General features: G+C 47.3%; 1 protein-coding gene across 5 annotated transcripts in view; it reads right to left on the reverse strand.

The window, feature by feature from the left end:
• The window catches only part of PLXNA4 (plexin A4), a 606,963-nt gene that overhangs the window by 147,077 nt on the left and 436,902 nt on the right, over nt 1–22,984 (reverse strand). For all 5 annotated transcript variants that reach the window (XM_082846558.1, XM_082846557.1, XM_082846560.1 and 2 more), the window contains one exon: nt 10,696–10,827. In XM_082846558.1, the coding sequence (XP_082702684.1) occupies nt 10,696–10,827 (132 nt within the window). The remainder of the gene's footprint in view (nt 1–10,695; nt 10,828–22,984) is intronic.

Below are 22,984 nucleotides of genomic sequence, written 5' to 3' on the forward strand. Positions count from 1 at the left end.
CCTAGCAGTCCTGACAGGTGACAAAGCCAGAGTTATTCAGGTGCCCAGTCTGTGACGACCTCAAGTCCAGTGGGGCTGGACTCAAACTAAACTCCTTGCCCAGAGCAGAAGTAGAATTACAGAGAAACCCCCACCAAGCCCCGTGGAGGGACGCAGCTCTGTTTGATTGGGGTGGGAGACCCCAGGTCCCCCACCCTTCAGTCTCCTGGATGCAGTGAGAACAGGTGTGAAGGGGCGCTCAGGCTTTCCTGGGGGATTCTGAAGTAGACTGAAGGTACCAGGGAATCCTGGGGAGCTGGTGGCCAGAGCTGAAATGGCCCTTAGCCACCAAACAGTGGTTTGTCTGGGTGTCCATACGCCTGGCAGCACTGTTTCCTAAGAGTATTAGTAATAATGGTAATGATAATGATGATTGTGTAACTAGGAGCTTTACGTATATTACCTTTAGTCCTAAAGATACACTAGGCACTTTACGTATATTCCCTTTAGTCCTAAAAGCCCTGAAAGCAGGCAATTATCATTTGTGTTTTCCGCATGAAGAAACTGAAGCACAAACTCTGCTTGAGTGACTTCCTCTGGGCGGCAGAGCTGGTGAGCGCTGAGGGCCAGGGTGAAATTCCACGCTCGAGGTCTATTCATGAGCACCCTGTGGTCTCTATCCTGCACACATTTCTGCATCCCGGTCACCCCCATGATCACCTGAGAAATGCCAGGCCGCTCTCATTGTTTCTTCTTGGGGGAGGCTACTGAACTTGACCCTATTCAGATACTGGAGGCTTTCACGCCTCTGGGAGGGACCCTTGAGAGGCATGGCAGTTGGAAAAGGAGTGTGTGTGGGCAGGGTGCTTCACTGCCTACTCCCCTTATGGGGTGTCCTGGCTGTGTCTGGGGCCCTGCGTACCCCCAACATGTTCTAGAACAGAAGGGGCTTTTGTCCCAACTTGCACTGGGCTGGAACTAAGGATGAATAAACCAAGGGCCCTCCTTCACAGGGGGGTAGTGGGGTGTTTCTGAGTTCTTACATCACCCCCAGTACCGCATTCAGCCCACTCCACCCCCAGCAATCCCTCCGATTTCTAAGGCTTGTTTCAGCAGCTGAGGATTGGGGTACAGAGCAGTCCTGCTGGGAAGACTAGGAAATGAAGAGCATCTCTCCCCCACTGAGAGCTCCTCATTGGAAGAGGGGCCTGGAGCAGACCTTGCAGTAGGAGCTGAGGTGGATTCCAACTTGGCTTCTCCGCCAACCTTCTGTGTGACTCTGGACAAGCCGTTTACCTCTCTGGGCTTCAGTTTGCTCATCCGCTTGTAGGGGAAAAGGCAGCAGGAAATAACTGGACCTGAGAAGCCTAGAGGGCTTTTCCAGCCCTAAGCTTTTATGACACTATGGAGAATTCCAGGTACCAGCACTGGAGTGTAGGACCTGAAGCAGGAAGTCCTCTCCCCTGTCCAGGTCCCTCCCAAGGAGACATTCTACCTTTACTGAGAAGGAAGGGAGAAGTGGAACTTCTTGGTCACGATGCACGGGAACCTTCAGGAACAGCTCCAGACAAATGGGAAGGGTCCTGCCTGAGTGAAACTAGGTGAAACATGGCAACAGTTTTTCTCTTTTTGAGGATGCCCGAGGTGTCTCGTGTGCTGTCCCTCACTCTCAGGCTTGCGCTTCAAGTCCCCTCTCCAAGGAGCTATCAGAAACAGCCCCGTCTGGGTGCCTGGAGCAAATGTCCAAATGGCCTTGTCACAGTGTCAGCCATCCAAATGCAAACTGGAGTGGACAGCTCGGCCCTGCAGGGCTGGGAGGAACACACATGCACGGGGACCCAGCGTGAAGAGAGTAGAATCATTCTTACAGGAGCCATCGCCTTGGGCCGCAGGAGCTATCTCCACGACTGCACTTGTATGAGAGCGATGTCCATGGACCTCTGAGCTTGTCAGACTTCACACCGGCTAATCTCAGAACATCTCGGGAGGCAGGCAGGGGCAGGGAGCGACACAGAGGAGCAATAATGGTCCCCTCATCACACAGAGTGTCCTCAGCAGAGGCACCACCCAGATAGGGGTCTGAGTCCCACGGGGTGCGAGCCTGTCTGTCTTGAACCCCAATACCACCTTTCCCCGAACTGAGCTTCCTTCTGAAACTCACAACATGGTACAAATCACACTCACAGAGCATCCTCTCCCCAGTTCCCTCTCTCCCGCTGTTCAGGCTTAACCATCTCTCAATTTCACAACCGCAGGCAGAGAGCTTGAAAAGAAATACAAAGAACAGGGAAGGGCCCTCCACTTTGATGCCCTTGCTCTCCGGGAAGCCTTCTCTGGCTGCTCCGTTTAAAATTTCAACCCTTTCACCCTGAGCGGTCTTCCCAGTGCCCACTACCCCGCTCCACGTCACTTACTACCTGCTAAGCTACTAGAGGACTTCTTTAGCAGGTTGCTATCCTGCTCCATGTCACTTAATATCTGCTAAGCTACTAGAGGACTTCTTTAGCAGGTTGCTATCCCGCTCCACGTCACTTACTACCTGCTAAGCTACTAGAGGACTTCTTTAGCAGGTTGCTATCCTGCTCCACGTCACTTACTACCTGCTAAGCTACTAGAGGACTCATTTAGCAGGTTGCTACCCCGCTCCACGTCACTTACTACCTGCTAAGCTACTAGAGGACTCATTTAGCAGGTTGCTACCCTGCTCCACGTCACTTACTACCTGCTAAGCTACTAGAGGACTCATTTAGCAGGTTGCTACCCCGCTCCACGTCACTTACTCCCTGCTAAGCTACTAGAGGACTCATTTAGCAGGTTGCTACCCCGCTCCACGTCACTTACTCCCTGCTAAGCTACTAGAGGACTCCTTTAGCAGGTTGCTACCCCGCTCCACGTCACTTACTCCCTGCTAAGCTACTAGAGGCCTCATTTAGCAGGTTGCTACCCCGCTCCACGTCACTTACTCCCTGCTAAGCTACTAGAGGACTCATTTAGCAGGTTGCTACCCTGCTCCACGTCACTTACTACCTGCTAAGCTACTAGAGGACTCATTTAGCAGGTTGCTACCCCGCTCCACGTCACTTACTCCCTGCTAAGCTACTAGAGGACTTCTTTAGCAGGTTGCTACCCCGCTCCACGTCACTTACTCCCTGCTAAGCTACTAGAGGACTCATTTAGCAGGTTGCTACCCTGCTCCACGTCACTTACTACCTGCTAAGCTACTAGAGGACTCCTTTAGCAGGTTGCTACCCCGCTCCACGTCACTTACTCCCTGCTAAGCTACTAGAGGACTCATTTAGCAGGTTGCTACCCTGCTCCACGTCACTTACTCCCTGCTAAGCTACTAGAGGACTCCTTTAGCAGGTTGCTACCAGCTCCACGTCACTTACTCCCTGCTAAGCTACTAGAGGACTCATTTAGCAGGTTGCTACCCCGCTCCACGTCACTTACTACCTGCTAAGCTACTAGAGGACTCCTTTAGCAGGTTGCTACCCCGCTCCACGTCACTTACTACCTGCTAAGCTACTAGAGGACTCCTTTAGCAGGTTGCTACCCCGCTCCACGTCACTTACTCCCTGCTAAGCTACTAGAGGACTCATTTAGCAGGTTGCTACCCTGCTCCACGTCACTTACTCCCTGCTAAGCTACTAGAGGACTCCTTTAGCAGGTTGCTACCAGCTCCACGTCACTTACTCCCTGCTAAGCTACTAGAGGACTCATTTAGCAGGTTGCTACCCCGCTCCACGTCACTTACTACCTGCTAAGCTACTAGAGGACTCCTTTAGCAGGTTGCTACCCCGCTCCACGTCACTTACTACCTGCTAAGCTACTAGAGGACTCATTTAGCAGGTTGCTACCCCGCTCCACGTCACTTACTACCTGCTAAGCTACTAGAGGACTCATTTAGCAGGTTGCTACCCTGCTCCACGTCACTTACTACCTGCTAAGCTACTAGAGGACTCATTTAGCAGGTTGCTACCCCGCTCCACGTCACTTACTCCCTGCTAAGCTACTAGAGGACTTCTTTAGCAGGTTGCTACCCCGCTCCACGTCACTTACTCCCTGCTAAGCTACTAGAGGACTCATTTAGCAGGTTGCTACCCTGCTCCACGTCACTTACTACCTGCTAAGCTACTAGAGGACTCCTTTAGCAGGTTGCTACCCCGCTCCACGTCACTTACTCCCTGCTAAGCTACTAGAGGACTCATTTAGCAGGTTGCTACCCTGCTCCACGTCACTTCCTCCCTGCTAAGCTACTAGAGGACTCCTTTAGCAGGTTGCTACCCCGCTCCACGTCACTTACTCCCTGCTAAGCTACTAGAGGACTCATTTAGCAGGTTGCTACCCTGCTCCACGTCACTTACTCCCTGCTAAGCTACTAGAGGACTCCTTTAGCAGGTTGCTACCCCGCTCCACGTCACTTACTCCCTGCTAAGCTACTAGAGGACTCATTTAGCAGGTTGCTACCCTGCTCCACGTCACTTACTCCCTGCTAAGCTACTAGAGGACTCCTTTAGCAGGTTGCTACCCCGCTCCACGTCACTTACTCCCTGCTAAGCTACTAGAGGACTCCTTTAGCAGGTTGCTACCCCGCTCCACGTCACTTACTCCCTGCTAAGCTACTAGAGGACTCATTTAGCAGGTTGCTACCCTGCTCCACGTCACTTACTCCCTGCTAAGCTACTAGAGGACTCCTTTAGCAGGTTGCTACCCCGCTCCACATCACTTACTACCTGCTAAGCTACTAGAGGACTCATTTAGCAGGTTGCTACCCCGCTCCACGTCACTTACTCCCTGCTAAGCTACTAGAGGACTCCTTTAGCAGGTTGCTACCCCGCTCCACGTCACTTACTACCTGCTAAGCTACTAGAGGACTTCTTTAGCAGGTTGCTACCCCGCTCCACGTCACTTACTCCCTGCTAAGCTACTAGAGGACTCCTTTAGCAGGTTGCTACCCCGCTCCACGTCACTTACTCCCTGCTAAGCTACTAGAGGACTCCTTTAGCAGGTTGCTACCCCGCTCCACGTCACTTACTACCTGCTAAGCTACTAGAGGACTCCTTTAGCAGGTTGCTACCCCGCTCCACGTCACTTACTCCCTGCTAAGCTACTAGAGGACTCCTTTAGCAGGTTGCTACCCCGCTCCACGTCACTTACTACCTGCTAAGCTACTAGAGGACTCATTTAGCAGGTTGCTACCCTGCTCCACGTCACTTACTACCTGCTAAGCTACTAGAGGACTCATTTAGCAGGTTGCTACCCCGCTCCACGTCACTTACTCCCTGCTAAGCTACTAGAGGACTTCTTTAGCAGGTTGCTACCCCGCTCCACGTCACTTACTCCCTGCTAAGCTACTAGAGGACTCATTTAGCAGGTTGCTACCCTGCTCCACGTCACTTACTCCCTGCTAAGCTACTAGAGGACTCCTTTAGCAGGTTGCTACCCCGCTCCACGTCACTTACTCCCTGCTAAGCTACTAGAGGACTCATTTAGCAGGTTGCTACCCTGCTCCACGTCACTTACTCCCTGCTAAGCTACTAGAGGACTCCTTTAGCAGGTTGCTACCCCGCTCCACGTCACTTACTACCTGCTAAGCTACTAGAGGACTCCTTTAGCAGGTTGCTACCCCGCTCCACGTCACTTACTACCTGCTAAGCTACTAGAGGACTCCTTTAGCAGGTTGCTACCCCGCTCCACGTCACTTACTCCCTGCTAAGCTACTAGAGGACTCATTTAGCAGGTTGCTACCCCGCTCCACGTCACTTACTACCTGCTAAGCTACTAGAGGACTCCTTTAGCAGGTTGCTACCCCGCTCCACGTCACTTACTCCCTGCTAAGCTACTAGAGGACTCCTTTAGCAGGTTGCTACCCCGCTCCACGTCACTTACTACCTGCTAAGCTACTAGAGGACTCCTTTAGCAGGTTGCTACCCCGCTCCACGTCACTTACTCCCTGCTAAGCTACTAGAGGACTCCTTTAGCAGGTTGCTACCCCGCTCCACGTCACTTACTCCCTGCTAAGCTACTAGAGGACTCCTTTAGCAGGCTGATTCTTCTTGATGCTTTCTCTTGCTGAAAGTCAAGGATATTTATCTGTTTCTTCACTGTTGAATCCCCAGTGCCTGGGCTAGTGTCTGGCACATAGTAGTTGCTTAGTGAATATCTGTTTGGTGAATGAACGAATCAGGCCTGGGTGATTCGTTACAAAGCAAGATGGCCCTCACTACTTCACTGCGGGACTATGCTGGAGCCAAGGAGAGCAGCCCTTGCCTGGCCCTGCTTTCCTAGGTGGGCCCACCTCTGGACCCACCTCCTCAGCCCTTGCAGACATCTGTATCCTGGTTCACAGCTAGGACTGGAGTGCCACTGGCTCATGAGGGCGACAGGCTGTGATGTCCCCAGGCACCTGGAAGCTGACCCACTGTCAACAGGAGTCAGTAAATCAAAGAACGCCGTTAGAGATAGCTTTGGCCCAGACACAACTGAAAGTGTACCTCAGAAGCAGAAGCATGTGCTTAAGGCCTCTGGCTCTCAGGCAGGGGAGAGGTGGTGTGCTGGATGGCAGGGATGCTGAAATTTACTGAGAAATCTGCCACTTGCTCTGGGGCCTATCAAAGAAGAGCCTCGCCTTGTGGTGGGAACAGCTGCTTCTCCCCCCCGCAGTGGGTTGCTCCAGGGCACCTGAGGACAGCCCCAGCTCTGCTACCTCATCTCCTCATTTGTCTGCCTTGCTGACATTTCCTCTCACTTCCCTCCCATCAGTTTGGCAGGTTTTTATCACACTGGCTTCAGTGTGTATAGACATTCCCTTGGGAGTACTGCAGTTGTAGTAAATATATACCATATACATACACACAGACATGTACAAAGCAAGGAGACTGATGGAGACACACAGAGACAGACACAGGGGAAGGTGTGTGTGTGTGTGCGTCCATATATGTGCGCACACGCGCGCACACACACACACACACACACACACACACACACACACACACCCTAGGGAGATACCCAGAGTCACGCAGAAGAAAAGCAAAAAGACAGAAACATAATATGGCACTGCAAGAGACAGGCAGACCCTGACAAAATGACACTGATACCTAGCAGGGCGCACTCAGCCACTCCAAGAAAAAGTGTACTACATAGAAAGGAGCCCTTGCTGGATAAGAAATAGAGAGGAACTCACATATCCAAAACAACAGAAACAGTATCCCGGCTATAGAATTATTCAGCCTGCAAATAATTGTAGTGATAGCTCCCATTGCTTTTATCACTCAGGAAATTCCAAGGACTGTGGTAGCTCTGTGCCAGAAATAGGGATGAAGACTGAATACACAGTTCTTATTATAAATTACAATATCACAATTAGGTATATTATATATGACTATCACATCAGATGTATGATATTATTATTTAAGAGATAGTTAAAGTAGGCTATTTAAGTTTAACCAGCAAGTTTATATAAATGAAAACACAAAGCAAGAAATAGCTCAGAACAGGGCAAAAGTCATGGCAGTGATAAACAGATGACTGAAGCCTGGGGGAATGCTTTCTTTATCTAAAGTATAGTCTTTTAATCATATAAGTTCAAACTTGGGAATTAAGATAAGCAATAAATCATTCATATCAGTTCTTCTCTTTTTTAATTCTGGTTGCGTGAAGACACTGGGAATTCATTCATTGATTCATTCACCTGTACATTCATCAAATAACTATCACAGGCCTATAAGGTGAGATTTAGGCAGACGAAGAAGACATAGAACTGTCCTCCAGCTGCTGTCAGTCTGCTAGGAGAGAAAGACAAGAAAGTCATCACAGCTCAGTCTGAGAAGAGCTACCGTAGAGGTGTGAAGCACGGGTCAGGAGTAGTTCACTGAATGTGTGACAGCAGAGCTAAGTTTTAAGGGAAAAGAAAAAATTAGATGATAAAGTGAAGCACCTTTCAGGCAGAGCTTACATCAGGGCCGAGCACACACCCTCAGCCTGCAGTCCCAGCCCGCAAAGTGTTCTGATCCATCATGGCGGAGACTCACCCACCGGCCGACAGAGGCTGGTAGGCGTTAGTCCTGAAGCCCCGGGGCCTGGTATTTCTCCAGATAGATCTACCAGGCTGCTCTTGCCCCATCAGAACTGCAGGCTGTGGGCTCTTGATTTGCTCTCCACTGGGCCTGGATCCCTGCTGAGGAGCCTGCCTCAGCCTTGACCTGGACTCCTGTGCTCCACCCCTGATAGATCACCCAGAATCTTAATGCCACCACCTGCCAGACTCCACACACGGCCAGTTCCAGACGCTCCTGGCGCAACGTCATAAGAATAGGAGCCTCCGCGTACCAAGCCCTTACGCTGTGCCAGGCTCTCATCGTGCTGATTACATGCATTATGTCACTAGGTCCTTGCAACCACACCAGTGAATTGTATCATTACGTCCATGTTCCAGCTGAGGACAACGAATCTTAAAGAGGTTAGGAGCTTCCCTGAGATCACACTTAGTAAATGGTAGGACCAAGGTTCATGCTCAGATACCCTGACACCAAGGTCAGTCTGATTACCCATCTTGCTATATTACCCTCCCCACAGAGAACCTGCAACCCCAGTGGACGCCAGTGCTGGCCCAGATGTCAGGGTCTTGGGACTGGGATTCGGGTGGCAGGCCTATGAGGAGGGCCCCATAGCGGATAACGGCCCAAACTCTATCCACTCCCGCCCTCCTCTCCTTCCCAGCGTGCCCATAATCCAGAGCTCCCAGCATGCCTCGCTGTCAAGCCTGAATGGGTACTGACCACTGACCGTGCTCTTAGGGAAGTGGGACAGGTGAAATCAAGAACCTCAGAACCCCGGGACTTCCCTAGTGGTCCGGGGTAAAGAATCCGTCTTCCAGTGCAGGGGATGGGGGTTCCATCCTTGGTCGGGGGAACTAAGATCCCACGTGCCGCAGGGCAACTAAGCCAGCGTGCCACAACTACTGAGCCCGTGCGCCTCAATGAGAGAGCCCGCGTGCTGCAAACTACAGAGCCCAAGGGCTCTGGACCCTGTGGGCCACAGCTACAGAGCCGATGCGCCCTGGAGGCTGTGCGCCACAACTAGAGAGAGAAAACCCGCACGCCACAACTAGAGAGAAGCCTGCACGCCGCAACGAAGAGCCCGTGTGCTGCAACTAAGACCTGACGCAGCCAAAAAAAAAAAAGAACCTCAGAATCCCAACTCAGCAATGAGAGGGGGCTCCACACAGCTTTTCGATTTTCCTCTTTGGAAGTCCTTAGATATTTTAAGTCCCAGGTTCAGAAATCCTGGCTTTCAGGTCACGTAAGAAATCCTGAAACATTCAATGCCTGTGGAGGTCTTGGGTCTTCTCCAAAGACTTCATTCCACCAGGGAAAGCTGCTTCCCCCTCAGTGTCTAGGGCCTTAGAGGTAGGCAGGGAGGGGGAGTGTGGGCCTCATGGAAAAGGAGTAAGAAATGAAAGCAAAGGAGCAGCTTCATACCAGTCCGGACTCCTGGGATAAAGTGCTCCCCACTCGGCTTCACATCGTGGCAGCCTCAGCGAGGGCACCACAAGGGGTCCCAGTGTGGCTGGATGGGGGGGGTCCCTTGCCATGAGAAGATGTCATTGAGCTCTTGGGGAGGGTGGAGCTGCTGTGGGCTGCCAAGGCATAACGCACAGGCCCTGTGGGCGGCATAATGCAGTGTTTATCTCCCTCACTTTGCAGAGAGGGAACAGGCAGAACAACAGACTCTGTCAGCAAGGTCCTCTGGGGAGTTCAGGCCTCACTAATGAAGATGAATCAGATGGGGGAATCTGCCTTTGCCGCTCAGAGCTAATGTATACATATTCATGGGCGGGGAGGACAGCTCCCAGAATGACCCATCCTCCAGAGAGGCCACAGGGGCAGAGGCATGGCAGTGCGAAGCAGCACTTGGGGTGGGCTGTGTCTTGTGGGGTGGAACACTGCGGGCTGTGAATTAGGGCGCCCCAGGAAATACCCTGAAATGGATGGAATTCCCAAGGCGAAATTTACTCCTTTGCCCGCTGCAAAGGTATGAGTCCTGGTCTGAGCTCAGGGACCCCTGAAGAACTTAGTTCTCAGCTGAGTTCCAGAAGCAAATCCAACTCTGCTACTTCCTACTGCACATCAGCTAATACCAATCCTCACACCATATCTCTTCTGCCTGGTGTGGCCTCATGGAATCTGCTGGAGGTTCCATATTAGAGTTCCAGGTACACACGGAGCCTCGGGACACAGCATCTCATCTCATACACACAGACCCTGTCTTCTGAATCTCCATCTGACTCTTCCATGATGTGCCCTCAACTAAGTTTTTCTGGGCGACAAATCCTTGCCCACCATAGACCTCCAGGGTCCAGGAAGGTGACCTTGGTAGGAGATTATACAGCGTGTAGGGAAATCGGGACCAAAAACTTGGGCATCTGTACCATGTTTCTTCAGGCGAGAGCAAATGTTGGCCCTGCACCTATGCACACCATCACTCTGAAGTCAGTGGATTTGCTCTTGACTCACAGATATTTTGATATGTGGGAGGTTTTATTCCCTGTTTCGGCGCACTCAGCCTCTGTCCCCAGGCAGCATAACGGAAAGGATACACACTGAGTCAAATAAATCACATCCCTTCTCTGCAGCCAGCCTCCTGCAGGTTTCCACGGAGCCACAGGCTAGTCCTTAGCAGCAAGACAAATGTCTGACAGAGCTCAGCGTGCCTTACCTGCCTTTCCGACATGATGTAGAGCTGCTTGTGGTCCTTGGAGAAGGCCATGTCCCGGAGGACGGGGCCGGGGTCCACCACCTGCACCGTCTCGTACTGGAGGGCATTGCCCCTGGGCCCATCTACCCGGATCTGTGGAGAAGAGGAAGAGGAGAGGTGGTGTGAGTTCCGATCCTGCGTGGCCTGCAGTCCAGCTTCCGCCCGGGGCCCCTCCCACAGGCAAGGGGGAGGAGGTGAGCCCTGCCTCCCAGAGGCCAGGCCTGAAGGCTCAGGAGCGGCACACGCCCACCAGGGGCCTCGCGCGTTGGGAATGGCAAAGAGAAGGGACAAGGCGGAGACCAAGCCGGGCTGCGCCAAGAACCTGGTGTTCTTCTCTCTGGCTCACTATGCCTTAGGCTCGAGTCTTTGAGGCCTTGCTTGTACATCTTTGGAGAAGAGGACGGGCCTTTCTAGTTACTCAGCATATTACCTTATTGTTAACGTAATGAAAAGGTTCTCTGCAACATCAAAAGTCCTACCTGATATACTGATAGAATAGATGGGGAAGATGAGATGCAATACGTTAAACAACTGGCCTGAGCTATCAAATCTGGTGACAGAATGAGAATCCAGTTTGACCCTGGAGTCCATGCTTTTCCTACCACTCCAGTTACACGAGGGACCCTGTTCCTTGATGGCTTTCATGTTTACTTCCCGGGGGTGCCACTAAAGGCAGCGGCCTCCAGCCTGCACAATTCCAGAGCCTTCTGCCAGTCATCCCCAATCCTGAAGCTGAAACACTTGCACTTGGCAAATATTTATTTTAAAAATGAAGAAATAAGTGCAGTTCAAACTCTTCTTTGCAGATTTCCCATTAAGCTCAGGAAAACAACAGCAACAGCAATGAAAACAAACAAACAAACTGGTGAAGGAATTAACAAAAGATATGTTTAGCCCTGAAAACCTAAATGCCTTGGATTCCAGTAGCCCTCCTCCTTCTGTCCCCACTCCCAAGCCACCAGCTGTCTGCCCTGGCCAGGTCCTTCCTTAATCTGAATGAAATGGGAGCTCATGCAAAACCAATTGGGATTACCACCCAAGTCTGACCACGAGGTGATGGCCTTGGCCCCCAGCCCAGCCGGGCTTCATCCCCAGCTGTGAATCACCCCTGGAGAAGCAGCACGAGAGTGATATTGCACGGCCGGCTGGTCTCCAGCCCCTTAAGGCTGCCGGCAGGAGCAAGCGCCCCTCGGGGGTGCCAGCAGAATGGAGTCCCACCCAGTGCCCCGTGGTCTGATCCCCGAGGGAAATTGGATTCAGTGCCTGAGTGATCATCTGGCTCCAACGTCCCTGCTCTGTAGGGTGAGCTGATGTGCTGGATGCGGACGTCAGAAGAAACTAGGTGAACTGGGCAGGGACAGAGGGGGGGACCAGGGAGCACCAAAGGGGCAAGTTTTCCCAGGCCCAAGGAGGCAGGATGGGGGTATGACCCCCACCCTTGCCCATTCTGCCAGGGCAGGAAATCAGTCACTGGAAAGGTGGTTCCTGGAAATTCCCTGGCGGTCCAGTGGTTGGCACTCAGCACTCTCACTGCCAGGGGGCTCGAGTTTGATCCCTGGTCAGGGAACTGGGATCTTGCAAGCCATGTGGCGCAGCCAAAAAAGTAATAAAAATAAAATAAAAAAAGACCTTTAAAAAAAAAGAAAAGGTAGTTCTCCCCTTCACATCACCCCACCCCAATCCACTACTTGTTTCAGAAAACAGAAAGGAAAGCATCCATTCATCCATCTGCTGAAAGAGTCTCACACAAGACATGAATAAAAGAGTTTATGGTGGATGTGCTGAATGACGGGCAATCACAAAATTTAGGTAGGCTGGACCAGCTGCTGGCTCTTGGGACATTACATGAATAAGAACAAGAACTGCTAGCGATTGAGTGGCTGCTACGCGTCCTGCACGATTCTAAGCATTCTACATGTATTTACCCTCTTATTTAAACCTCATAACTCCATGAAGCCTTAATATTCCACTAAGCCTTATTCCAATAAGCCTTAATAAATCCCACTTACAGGTGAGGCACAGAGAGGTTCAATACCTTGTTCATGGTCACACATTTAGCGATCGGCATGGCCTCAACCCCTGCCAAGGTCCAACCAATTCCAGAGTCCACTCTTCAGTGCACTTAAATACTACACCAACAAAAGCTGAGCCAGGTCCTACTGGTTCTATAAACCTGCATCTCTTCTAGGAGTGAAAGTAGTTACTGTTGAACAAGCATCACCCTGGGAGTGCTGGAGGAACCATGTCTATCTACTGCAGTCCTTTAGGGAAAGAATCATGCATATGAATGAAAAAGATGCTGCTGTAAATTTTCAAAATAATTACCCCTTATACTTTTGTTTTATACCTTGCTGAGAATGTTATTCTTAAATAACAGCGTCTCATTTGATGGTTGTAGAATTTTTATGATGTTGACCGCCAGCATAATCATTCTCATTTCACCAATGAAAAACGGAGATTGGCGCTGTTCTGTGTCTCTTCCAAAGTTCGGTGATAAACCAATGACAGTCACGACTAGAACCCAGGTTTCCCGATTCCTAGCTCAGAGATTGCCAATGAGCTATTTAGATCTTCCCAGAGCCTTTGACAAGGTTCCACATGAAAAGGTGTTAAAAAATAATGAGTCTCTGGGCTTCCCTGGTGGCGCGGTGGTTGGGAGTCCACCTGCCGATGCGGGGGACGTGGGCTCGTGCCGGTCCAGGAGGATCCCACATGCCGCGGAGCGGCTGGGCCCGTGAGCCATGGCCGCTAAGCCTGTGCGTCCGGAGCCTGTGCTCCGCGGCGGGGGAGGCCATAACAGTGAGAGGCCCGCGTACCGCAAAAAAAATAAATAAATAAAAATAATGAGTCTCCATGGGATTTTGGGCACTTTGGTCATGGAGAGAGGACCAAATTAGAGACAGAAAAAGACACATTTCTGCATGGAGAAGTGTGAAATGGGGGACTCCCCACGCACTAGTGTCATGACTGGTCTTATTTAAAACTTTTTTTTAAACATCTTTATTGGAGTATAATTGCTTTACATTGTTGTGTTAGTTGCTACTGTATAACAAAGTGAATCAGCTATACATATACATGCATCCCCATATCCCCTCCCTCTTGCGTCTCCCTCCCACCCTCCCCATCCCACCCCTCTAGGTGGTCACAAAGCACCGAGCTGATCTCCCTGTGCTATGCAGCTGCTTCCCACTAGCTATCTACCTTATGTTTGGTAGTGTATATTTGTCCATGCCATTCTCTCACTTCGTCTCAGCTTACCCTGCCCCATCCCCTGTCCTCAAGTCCATGCTCTACATCTGCGTCTTTATTCCTGTCTGGCGCCAAAGTTCATCAGAACGTGTTTTTTTTTTGTTTTTAGATTCCATATATATGTGTTGGCATACAGTATTTGTTTTTCTCTTTCTGACTTACTTCACTCTGTATGACAGTCTCTAGACCCATTCATCAACACAAATAACTCAATTCTGTTTCTTTTCATGGCTGAGGAATATTCCATTGTATACATGTGCCACACCTTCTTTATCCATTCAACTGTCAATGGACACTTAGGTTGCTTCCACGTCCTTCCATGGCTATTGTAAATAGAGCTGCAATGAACATTGTGGTACCTGACTCCTTGAATTATGGTTCTCTCAGGGTATATGCCCAGTAGTGGGACTGCTCAGTCATATGGTAGTACTATTTTTAGTTATTTAAGGAAGCTCCATACTGTTCTCCATAGTGGCTGTAACAATTTACATTCCCACCAACAGCACAAGAGGGCTCCCTTTTCTCCACACCCTCTCCAGCATTTATTCTTTGTAGATGTTTTGATGATGGCCATTCTGACTGGTGTGAGGTGATACCTCGTTGTGGTTTTGATTTGCATTTCTCTAATGATTAGTGATGTTGAGCATGCTTTCATGTGTTTGCTGGCAGTCTGTATATCTTCTTTGGGGAAATGTCTATTCAGGTCTTCTGCCCATTTTGGGGTTGGGTTGCTTGTTTCTGATATTGAGCTGCACGAGCTGCTTGTGTATTTTGGAGATTAGTTCTCTGTCAGTTGCTTCGTTTGCAAATATTTTCTCCCATTCTGAGGGTGGTCTTTTCATCTTATTTATGGTTTCCTTTGCTGTGCAAAAGCTTTTAAGTTTCATTAGGTCCCATTTGTTTGTTTTTATTTCTGTTTCTCTAGCAGGTGGGTCAAAAAGGATCTTGCTGTGATTTATGTTATAGAGTGCTCTGCCTATGTTTTCCTCTGAGAGTTTTATAGTGTCTGGCCTTACATTTAGGTCTTCAATCCATTTTGAGTTTATTTTTGTGTATGGTGTTAAGGAGTGTCCTAATTTCATTCTTTTACATGTAGCTGTCCAGTTTCCCCAGCACCACTTACTGAAGAGACTGTCTTTTCTCCATTGTATATTCTTGCCTCCTTTATCAAAGATAAGGTGACCATATGTGTGTGGGTTTATCTCTGGGCTTTCTATCCTGTTCCATTGATCTATATTTCTGTTTTTGTGCCAGTATCGTACTGTCTTGATTACTGTAGCTTTGTAGTATAGTCTGAAGTCAGGGAGCCTGATTCCTCCAGATCCGTTTTTCGTTCTCAAGATTGCTTTGGCTCTTCAGGGTCTTCTGTGTTTCCATACAAATTGTGAAATTTTTTGTTCCAGTTCTGTGAAAAATGCCATTGGTAGTTTGATAGGGATTGCACTGAATCTGTAGATTGCTTTGGGTAGTATACTCATTTTCACAATGTTGATTCTTCCAATCCAAGAACATAGTACATCTATCCATCTGTTTTTATCATCTTTCATTTCTTTCACCAGTGTCTTATAGTTTTCTGCATACATATCTTTTGTCTCCTTAGGTAGGTTTATTCCTAGGTATTTTATTCTTTTTGTTGCAATGGTAAATGGGAGTGTTTCCTTAATTTCTCTTTCAGATTTTTCATCATTAGTGTATAGGAATGCAAGAGATTTCTGTGCATTAATTTTGTATCCTGCTACTTTACCAAATTCACTGATTAGCTCTAGTAGTTTTCTGGTAGCATCTTTAGGATTCTCTAAGTATAGTATCATGTCATCTGCAAACAGTGACAGTTTTACTTCTTCTTTTCCAATTTGGATTCCTTTTATTTCTTTTTCTTCTCTGATTGCTGTGGCTAAAACTTCCAAAACAATGTTGAATAACAGTAGTGAGAGTGCAACCTTCTCCTGTTCTTGATCATAGTGGAAATGGTTTCAGTTTTTCACCATTGAGAACGATGTTGGCTGTGGGTTTGTCATATATGGCCTTTATTATGTTGCGGTAACTTCCCTCTATGTCTACTTTCTGTAGAGATTTTATCATAAATGGGTGTTGAATTTTGTCGAAAGCTTTTTCTGCATCTATTGAGATGATCATATGGTTTTTATCCTTCAATTTTTTAATATGATTTATCGCACTGATTTGCGTATTTTGAAGAATCCTTGCATTCCAGGGATAAACCCCACTTGATTATGGTGTATGATCCTTTTAACGTGCTGTTAGATTCCGTTTGCTAGTATTTTGTTGAGGATTTTTGCGTCTATGTTCATGAGTAATACTGGCCTGTAGTTTTCTTTTTTTGGTGACATCTTTGTCTGCTTTTTGTATCAGGGTTGTGGTGGCCTTGTAGAATGAGCTTGGGAGTGTTCTTCTCTCTGCTATATTTTGGAAGAGTTTGAGAAGGATAGGTGTTAGCTCTTCTCTAAATGTTTGATAGAATTCACCTGTGAAGCCATCTGGTCCTGGGCTTTTGTTTGTTGGCAGACTTTTAATCACAGTTTCAATTTCAGTGCTTGTGATTAGTCTGTTTATATTTTCTATTTCTTCCTGGTTCAGTCTCAGAAGGTTGTGCTTTTCTAAGAATTTGTCCATTTCTTCCAGGTTGCCCATTTTCTTGGCATATAGTTGCTTGTAGTAATCTCTCATGATCCTTTGTATACCTGCAGTGTCAGTTGTTACTTCTTTTTCATTTCTAGTTCTGTTGATTTGAGACTTCTCCGTTTTTTTCTTGATGAGTCTGGCTAATGGTTTATCAATTGTGTTTATCTTCTCAAAGAACCAGCTTTTAGTTTTATTGATCTTTGCTATCATTTCTTTTTCATTTATTTCTGACCTGATCTTTATGATTTCTTTCCTTCTGCTAACTTTGTTTTTTTTGTTGTTGTTGTTGTTCTTCTTTCTCTAATTGCTTTAGGTGTAAAGTTAGGTTTTTTATTTGAGATGTTTCTTGTTTCTTGAGGTAGGACTGTATTGCTATAAACTTCCCTTTTAGAACTGCTTTTGCTGCATTCCATAGGTTTTGGGCTGTCATGTTTTCATTGTCATTTGTTTCTAGGTATTGTTTGATTTCTTCAGTGATCTCTTGGTTATTTAGTAGCATATGTTTATCCTCCATGTGTTTTTATTTTTTACAGTTTTTCTCCTATAATTGGTATCTAGACTCATAGCGTTGTGGTCGGAAAAGATACTTGAAACAATTTCAATTTTCTTAAATTTACCAAGTCTTGATTTGAGACCCAAGTTATGAGCTATCCTGGAGAATGTTCCATGAGCACTTGAGAAGAAAGTGTATTCTGTTGTTTTTGGATGGAGTGTCCTATAAATATCAATTAAGTCCATCTAGTTTAATGTACCATTTAAAGCTTGTGTTTCCTTATTTATTTTCATTATGGTTGATCTGTCCATTGGTGAAAGTGGGGTCTTAAAGTCCCCTAATATGACTGTGTTACTGTCGATTTTCCATTTTATGGCTGTTAGCATTTGCCTTGTGTATTGAGGTGCTCCTATGTTGGGTGCATAAATATTTACCATTGTTATATCTTCTTCTTGGATCGATTCCTTGATCGTTATGTAGTGTCCTTCTTTGCCTCTTGTAATAGTCTTTATTTTAAAGTCTATTTTGTCTGATATGAGAATTGCTACTCCAGCTTTCTTTTGATTCCCATTTGCACGGAATATCTTTTTCCATCCCCTCACTTTCAGTCTGTATGTGTCCCTAGGTCTGAAGTGGGTCTCTTGTAGACAGCATATATACAGCCTTGTTTTTGTATCCATTCAGCCTGTCTATGTCTTTTAGTGGGAGCATCTAATCCATCTACATTTAAGGTAGTTATCGATAAGTATATTCCTATTACCATTTTCTTAATTGTTTGGGGTTTGTTATTGTAGTTCTTTTCCTTCTCTTGTGTTTCCTGCCTAGAGAAGTTCCTTTAGCATTTGTTGTAGAGCTGGTTTGGTGGTGCAGAATTCTCTTAGCTTTTGCTTATCTGTAAAGGTTTTAATTTCTCCATTGAATCTGAATGAGATCCTTGCTGGGTAGAGTAATCTTGGTTGTAGGTTTTTCCCTTTCATCACTTTAAATAGGTCCTGCCACTCCCTTCTGGTTTGCAGAGTTTCCGCTGAAAGATCAGCTGTTAACCTTATGGGGATTCCATTGTATGTTATTTGTTGCTTTTCCCTGGCTGCTTTTAAAATTTTTTCTTTGTGTTTAATTTTTTTTTTTTTTTTTTGCGGTACGCAGGCCTCTCACTGTTGTGGCCTCTCCCGTTGCGGAGCACAGGCTCAGGACGGGCAGGCTCAGCAGCCATGGCTCACGGGCCCAACCGCTCTGAGGCATGTGGGATCTTCCCGGACCTGGGCACGAACCCTTGTCCGCTGCATCGGCAGGTGGACTCTCAACCACTGCGCCACCAGGGAAGCCCTGTATTTAATTTTTGATAGTTGGATTAATATGTGTCTCGGTGTGTTTCTCCTTTGATTTATCCTGTATGGGGCTCTGCGCTTCCTGGACTTGATTGACTCTTTCCTCCCCCATATTAGGGTAGTTTTCAACTATAATCTTTTCAAATACTTCCTCAGTCCCCTTTTTTCTCTCTTCTTTTTCTAGGACCCATATAATTCGAATGTTGCTGCATTTAATGTTGTCCCAGAGGTCTCTGAGATTGTCCTCAATTCTTTTCATTCTTTTTTCTTTATTTTGCTCTGTGGTAGTTATTTCCACTATTTTATCTTCCCGGTCTCTTATCCATTCTTCTGCCTCAGTTATTCTGCTATTGGTTCCTTCTAGAGAATTTTAAATTTTATTTATTGTGTTGTTCATCACTGTTTGTTTGCTCTTTAGTTCTTCTAGGTCCTTGTTAAATGTTTCTTGCATTTTGTCTATTCTATTTCCAAGATTTTGGTTCATCTTTCCTATCATTATTCTGAATTCTTTTTCAGGTAGACTGCCTATTGCCTCTTCATTTGTTTGGTCTGGTGGGTTTTTACCTTTCTCCTTCATCTGCTGTGTGTTTCTCTATCTTCTCATTTTGCTTAACTTACTGTGTTTGGGGTCTCCTTTTCGCAGGCTGCAGGTTTGTAGTTCCCATTGTTTTTGTGTCTGCCCCCAGTGGGTAAGGTTGGTTCAGTGGGTTGTGTAGGCTTCCTGGTGGAGGGGACTGGTGCCTGTGTTCTGGTGCACGAGGCTGGATCCTGTCTTTTTGGTGGGCAGGACCACGTCTGGTGGTGTGCTTTGGGATGTTTGTGAACTTAGTATGATTTTAGGCAGCCTGTCTGCTAATGGGTCGGGTTGTGTTCCTGCCTTTTAGTTGTTTGGCATAGGGTGTCCAGCACTGTAGTTTGCTGTTCGTTGAGTGGAGCTGGGTCTTAGCGTTGAGACAGAGATCTCTGGGAGAGCTCTCACCTACTGATATTACGTGGGGCCGGGAGGTCTCTCGTGGTCCAGTGCCCTGAACTCGGCTCTCCCACCTCAGACGCTCAGGCCTGACCCCTGCCTGGAATACCAAGACCCTGTCAGCCACACGGCCAGGTATATGGGGAGTTTCTTGCCTTTTGGGAAGTTTGAGGTCTTCTGCCAGTGTCCAGTAGGTGTTCTGTAGGAGTTGTTCCACATGTACATGTATTTTTGATCTATTTGTGGGCAGGAAGGTGACCTCCACATCTTATTCCTGTGCCATCTTGAAGGTCCTCCTTAATACTTTTTATAAATGGGTCTGGAGCAAGGAGCAAGGACATTACAGCTGATCCTAAGCTCTCTGGAACAGCAAGAAGGCCAATGATGGAAATGAACTACAGAAAGACGGCGCATCCTCTGTGGGGACTGAGGGTCGGAGGAGGAGCTGTATTTGGGCAAACAGACCTGGGACTTCAAGTCTCATGTTGGCAGAGACCATGCCTGTTGTATTCAGTGCTACAGCCCCAATGCCTGGCACAGTACCCAAGACACGGTTGGTGCTCAATAATTAGTTACTGACAAATGTCGGCGAGGGTATGGAGAAAAGGGAAAGGCTGTACACTCCTGGTGGTGTGTAAATTGGTACAGCCACTAAGGAAAACAGTAGGGTGGTTTCTCAAATAACTAAAACTAGAACTGCCATATGATCCAGCAATTCTGCTCCTGGGTATATACCCAAAGGAAACAAAATCAGTATCTCAAAGAGATATCTGCAGTCCCATCTCCATTACAGCATTATTCACAATAGCCAAGACATGGAAACAACCTAAATATCTATCAGTGGATGAATGGATAAAAGAATGTGATTATATGTATATAATTCAGCCTTAAAAAAGAAACAAATCCTGCTATTTTCAACAACATGGATGAATCTGGAGAACATTATGCAACGTGAATTAAGACAAACACAGAAAGACAAATACTACATGATCTCACTTATATGTGGAATCCAAAGTAGTCCAACTCCTAGAAGCAGAGAGTAGAATGGCAGTTTCCAGGGGCCAGGGGGAGGGGAAAATGGGGAGATGTTGGTCAAGGGATACAAAGTTTCAGTTATTAGATGAATATGTTCTAGAGACCTAATGTATGGCAATGTGACTATGATGATACAATACTGTATACTTTAAATTTGCTAACAGGGTAGATTCTAAGTGTTCCTGTCACACACACACACACAAAAAGAATGAAAATGGTAACTATGTGAGGTGATGGATATGTGAATTATCTTGATTGTAGTGATAATTTCACAATATATAATATATCAAAACATCAAGTTGTACACCTTAAATATATACAATTTTTATTTGTCAATTGTACCTCACTACAGATGGGAAAAGTAAGTAGTTACTACATAAATGATCAACTCCCTCTGTCTGAAACACCCCACTTTCTACCAATCAGATGATGGACTCTGAGCTGATCAAGGTAAGATCAAGGTAAGAGGCAGGATCAAAAAAGAAGAGCTCAGTTGTCATCATTCACTGCTGCCAATACTCCACAGCAGCCAAAAAAGGCCGACAAAATATCAGGCAGCTTTCAAATGGGATTCCAGGGGCAAAGAGGCAAACAGAAGCCATTCTCCTGGCCAAGTTCACCTGGACACAGAAAAATCACAGTCAGTTCTCCCCTGATAAGTTAGAACAATCCAGATGCCTGCGACTCGAGGACAGCCTAGGAAAGATTCCCCCAGGCCACGAAGACCAGTTGAGATGAAAGGAGACACAGTGGCCAGTGGCTGTCGTTCAACCACTATCACAGGGGCCACCCCGAGGCTTGGGAGGTGACAGCTTAGAACAAACAAGATGCATTACCGTACACGTTAAGACAAATACGATTTATTATTTTAGGCAGCATAGATGATATTTGTGGATCAACTAAGCGGTGAGAAATAGTGAAAATAGACATTGATTTTTTTTTTTAAGGTAGAAAATATAAAGAAGCCACTAATGTGAATTTGCGTGTTTAGAAGATGTTATACTCTGAGGCCGACGCCAAGGAGGAACCCACATCCTCACCTTGTGTGTCCCTTGACAGAGTGACAGTCCACACTCAATTCATCATCTACCGCGCATTTATGTAATGCCCAGGCTAGGCTCCGAGCCAGCCTCTGGAGAAGAACAGTGAGTCTCAGCCCTGCCCTCTGGGAGGCCATTTTCCTGATGGGTTCAGATTTCACACAAATAAAGTCAAACAGCAAATGCTAAAGCAGAGACGTGTTCAAAGGCCTCTTTTCCTTCTTCCTGGGAGATCTGGCCAACTGATTGCAGTGTAACCAGGAATCAGCCCAGCCCCGAGCAAGGCTCAAGGGAGCATGTGTATGTCACAGAATAAAAGGGCTACCTCATGGCACCAGCATCCATGAGTGTCTGACTAATAATACACATAGTGGGTAATGTCAGATTCTTTCAAACACCCCCTTCAGAGACAAAATGTCTTCAGTCAGTAGGAAGACTGATCTTAAGTAGCAACATGAGTGGCAATAACAGATTTTATAAAGATATGCTGGCAGGTGGAGGTAATAGTGAAAATATGAAAAAGGGGGTCAGAGGGGAAAACTTGGTCATCTTCATGGAGCACTGTCCTGAGGAGACAGTACAAATGTGTTCTCTGAGGGCTGAAGGGACGCCTCACCCTTCAGGCCTCACCACAGGCCCAGTGAAATGTTCTTCTAGACAGCACTGGACAGCAGAAATACACGGCCAGACAGAAATGTGGGCCACATGGGCAATTTAAAAATTTCTAGTAGTGGGCTTCCCTGGTTGCACAGTGGTTGAGAGTCTGCCTGTCGATGCAGGGGACACGGATTCATGCCCCGGTCCGGAAAGATCCCACATGCCGCGGAGTGGCTGCGCCCATGAGCCATGGCCGCTGAGCCTGCGTGTCCGGAGACTGTGCTCTGCAAGGGGAGAGGAGAGGCCCGCGTACCGTAAAAAAAAAAAAAAAAAAATTTCTAGTAGTGGTTGGTTACATTAAAAAAGGAGGTAAAATTAATTTTGATAATCTATTTTTACTAACTCAATGTGCCCCCCCAATAGTTTCAATTGAACAGGTGTACAGTATAAAAACTGTTAATGAGGTAGTTTACATGTGTTTTTCCCTACTACATCTTGGAAACCTGATGTGTATTTCACACTGACAGCAAAACTCAATTTGGACCAGCCACGTTTCGGGTGCTTAATAGCCATGTGTAGCCAACGGCTACTGTACTGGACAGCACATTTCTAACTTCTAGACTATTCTCATCCCTGTGTTCCGATTCTGCACCCACCAAGTGACCCTGCTGATAACAATAAGTTGGCTTGGTGACTATCCTCCGGTGGGTGCCCTCGGTGGAGATCTTGACCGCTTCCCTCCCCTGCACAATACTCTGAGTCTCCCAGAACCTTCAATTTATAGCATGACGAGCATGCCCCATTGTCTTCACTTTCTTGGAGCTCACAGGCTGTAAGCTCCAGCTAGCTGGGTGGTCCCCATCGGCCACACAAGCAAGCTGTGTGGGCCCAGGCTGCT

The sequence above is a fragment of the Leucopleurus acutus genome (assembly GCF_964270905.1).
Source record: "Leucopleurus acutus genome assembly, chromosome: 9".
Lineage (NCBI taxonomy): Eukaryota > Metazoa > Chordata > Mammalia > Artiodactyla > Delphinidae > Leucopleurus > Leucopleurus acutus.